At 34.7% G+C, this 2,390-nt stretch overlaps 1 protein-coding gene across 1 annotated transcript in view; it reads right to left on the minus strand.

The window, feature by feature from the left end:
- The window catches only part of LOC119581870 (disintegrin and metalloproteinase domain-containing protein 11-like), a gene marked incomplete at its 5' end in the record, with an annotated part of 193,377 nt that overhangs the window by 36,900 nt on the left and 154,087 nt on the right, over nt 1-2,390 (minus strand). The window contains 1 exon segment of the mRNA XM_037930027.1: nt 111-269. Coding sequence (XP_037785955.1) covers nt 111-269 — 159 coding nt within the window.

A 2,390-nucleotide genomic window follows, 5' to 3' on the forward strand; every position in this document is an offset into this window, starting at 1 on the left:
TTGTAAGATTAAGTACATAGAGAATAATATTCCCAAGTGCAAACTTGCCAATATCATTAAAATACCTACGTTCTCTTAAGAACACTCAACACGTATGTGGCACTGCTTACCTATAGGTAGGCATGTTGGCAAAAGTAATGCGACTACCCATATCCAGGGATGTCTCTTCTGTCTTGCTCATCATAGGCTGCAGGTGCTGCTGTGGAGGCTTCTTGACAATGGGTCTCTTCAGGTACGGGGCATCATATTTGGGCATAGTACTCTTGCGCCTAAATTGTTGACCAAGAGAGTACGAACGATGTGGCAGATGGTGAGAAAAAATAAGATCTAGTTTAGATTGATGAGGTGACAGTAGAGAAGATGTGTCTGCAGACTAACTTCTGCTAAATAGCTGATAAAAAATCTACCAAGATGGCAAGGGTGTCTACTACTTCTTAACAGTGGTGTGCTAACAAGAACAAGGGTGAAAGGGATGAGAGTGAAACAAAATTGTTTGACCAAATTTACTCTAACTGTTCACCACTTTTTTCAGATGGGACTAAGAGCCTAGGGTTATATATAGAGCAATGGCTTAGGTCTAGATTTTCAAGTTTGATGTCAAAGGTAAAACACACTGTTGGAAGCACACGAAGGAAGCATTGGCTACACAACACTAAAAGCTTTTGGTGACTGACCTCTATGACTCACATAGATCATGCATTCTTTAAACCAAAACGTTAGACAGTTTACACTAAAGCAATCTGGAACGTACTGTTAATGGTATTACCAGAGTATAAACAGATTAGCATGCAACATATCTCAGAATTCATGCAGCCAATATGACTTTAATCACTTCAACAAGAGGGACTTTATCAAGAATTTTAACCCTTGGCAGATTTGCAATGCAATTTTTCTTTCCAAATATTGCCTTCTATTCATATTTACCTTTAAAAAAAATTATGAAAAGTAATGCAAGTTAATACAAACAAATATAAAACTGCATTTTCCAAACAAGGGTAATCTGGGATTATCATCCTAAATGGAACTGAACCAAGGAATAAATACAAATTGAATAACTGTAAAACACAGCCAGAACACTGAATATCATTGAAGAATTGAAAGAAAGGAGAGAAGAAAACATAGATTCAAAGATGGGCTTGCGAACAGGATGCTAGACTTGCTAAAATGCTAATACTGATACTTATTTTCAGATGGTATAAACGGCGCACTGATAAGTTCATTTTGTATAATGTAATAAAATTCCCAGAACTAGAAGTAAGCCAAACATAACATTTCCATTCTGGCACCTTCTACAAATACATTTATCTAAATCACTGAAGTTGTATAATCAAAATGTAAACAGAAAGAATCAGTCAAAGTAACGATATAATTACTACGGTATATGGAAATAAAATGCATATTCTATTGTTAAACAAACTCAGCACTGATCTCATAAAATATTCGCATTCTCTTTTTTTACGTAGCATTTTCAATCTGATAAAGATTGCAAACATGCGAGAAAAACCTGCAAGGAAATGACTAGTTTTATACTAGGTGAATTTCTGTTAGTATACGCTGGAAAAATACAAGACTATTATTCCTTGAAAATACCATAAGAAAACTAAATGGTTTGTTTCATTTTTCCGCAAAGGATAATATATTTATGTATGGAACTCTAAAGATCATCAACAAAAAATGAATGTTAATGGAAAAACCTATTTTGAATGCATTCCAGCATTACCTACTTTATGTTATTGGTCTACATCTCTTTGTTTTAGAGGCATAGAAGCCTTCTGTGTAATGGACATGTAATGCAGTGCAGATACAGACACATATAACTGCATTGACCATAGAGATGTGTGAATGTATATATACAGTATTTACATGTTATTTATAAAAATCAATCACAAACAAATATCTCAAATGGCGCTCTCCCCACGCTCTCTCTAGGAAAGATTGGTAAATAAGCAGAAAGACAAAAATATAGATCTGTAATGATGAACACCATAATAATGAGGAAGAGAAAAAGAGAGGAAATAAAAACAGATACGTAAATAAAAAATCAAGCTAAGTTAACCAAGCAGAATATGTTAACATTTAAGAAAATATAATGAACACAGCATAAGGGACATTTTTCTGAGAGGTTTTGAGAGGTTTACGGTTTGGGAAAGAGAGACAAGCACTGAGCATACAGTTTGAGAATATGTCATGCATTTGTCATGCAGGGAAGAGAACAGAGAGTTTGGGAAGAAGGATTGGGATAAGGACAGAAAAGAATAACTTGGATAGGCAGATGGTATGCTAAAGCTGTAGCTAAATATATGCTAACAGTAAGACACATAAAAAAAAAATGGCTGGAATGAATTGGGTATACAACTTCACTTGAAAACAGGCCAATATTTGGAAGCATA

The sequence above is a fragment of the Penaeus monodon genome, chromosome 15, assembly GCF_015228065.2.
Source record: "Penaeus monodon isolate SGIC_2016 chromosome 15, NSTDA_Pmon_1, whole genome shotgun sequence".
In the NCBI taxonomy this organism is placed as follows: Eukaryota; Metazoa; Arthropoda; class Malacostraca; order Decapoda; family Penaeidae; genus Penaeus; species Penaeus monodon.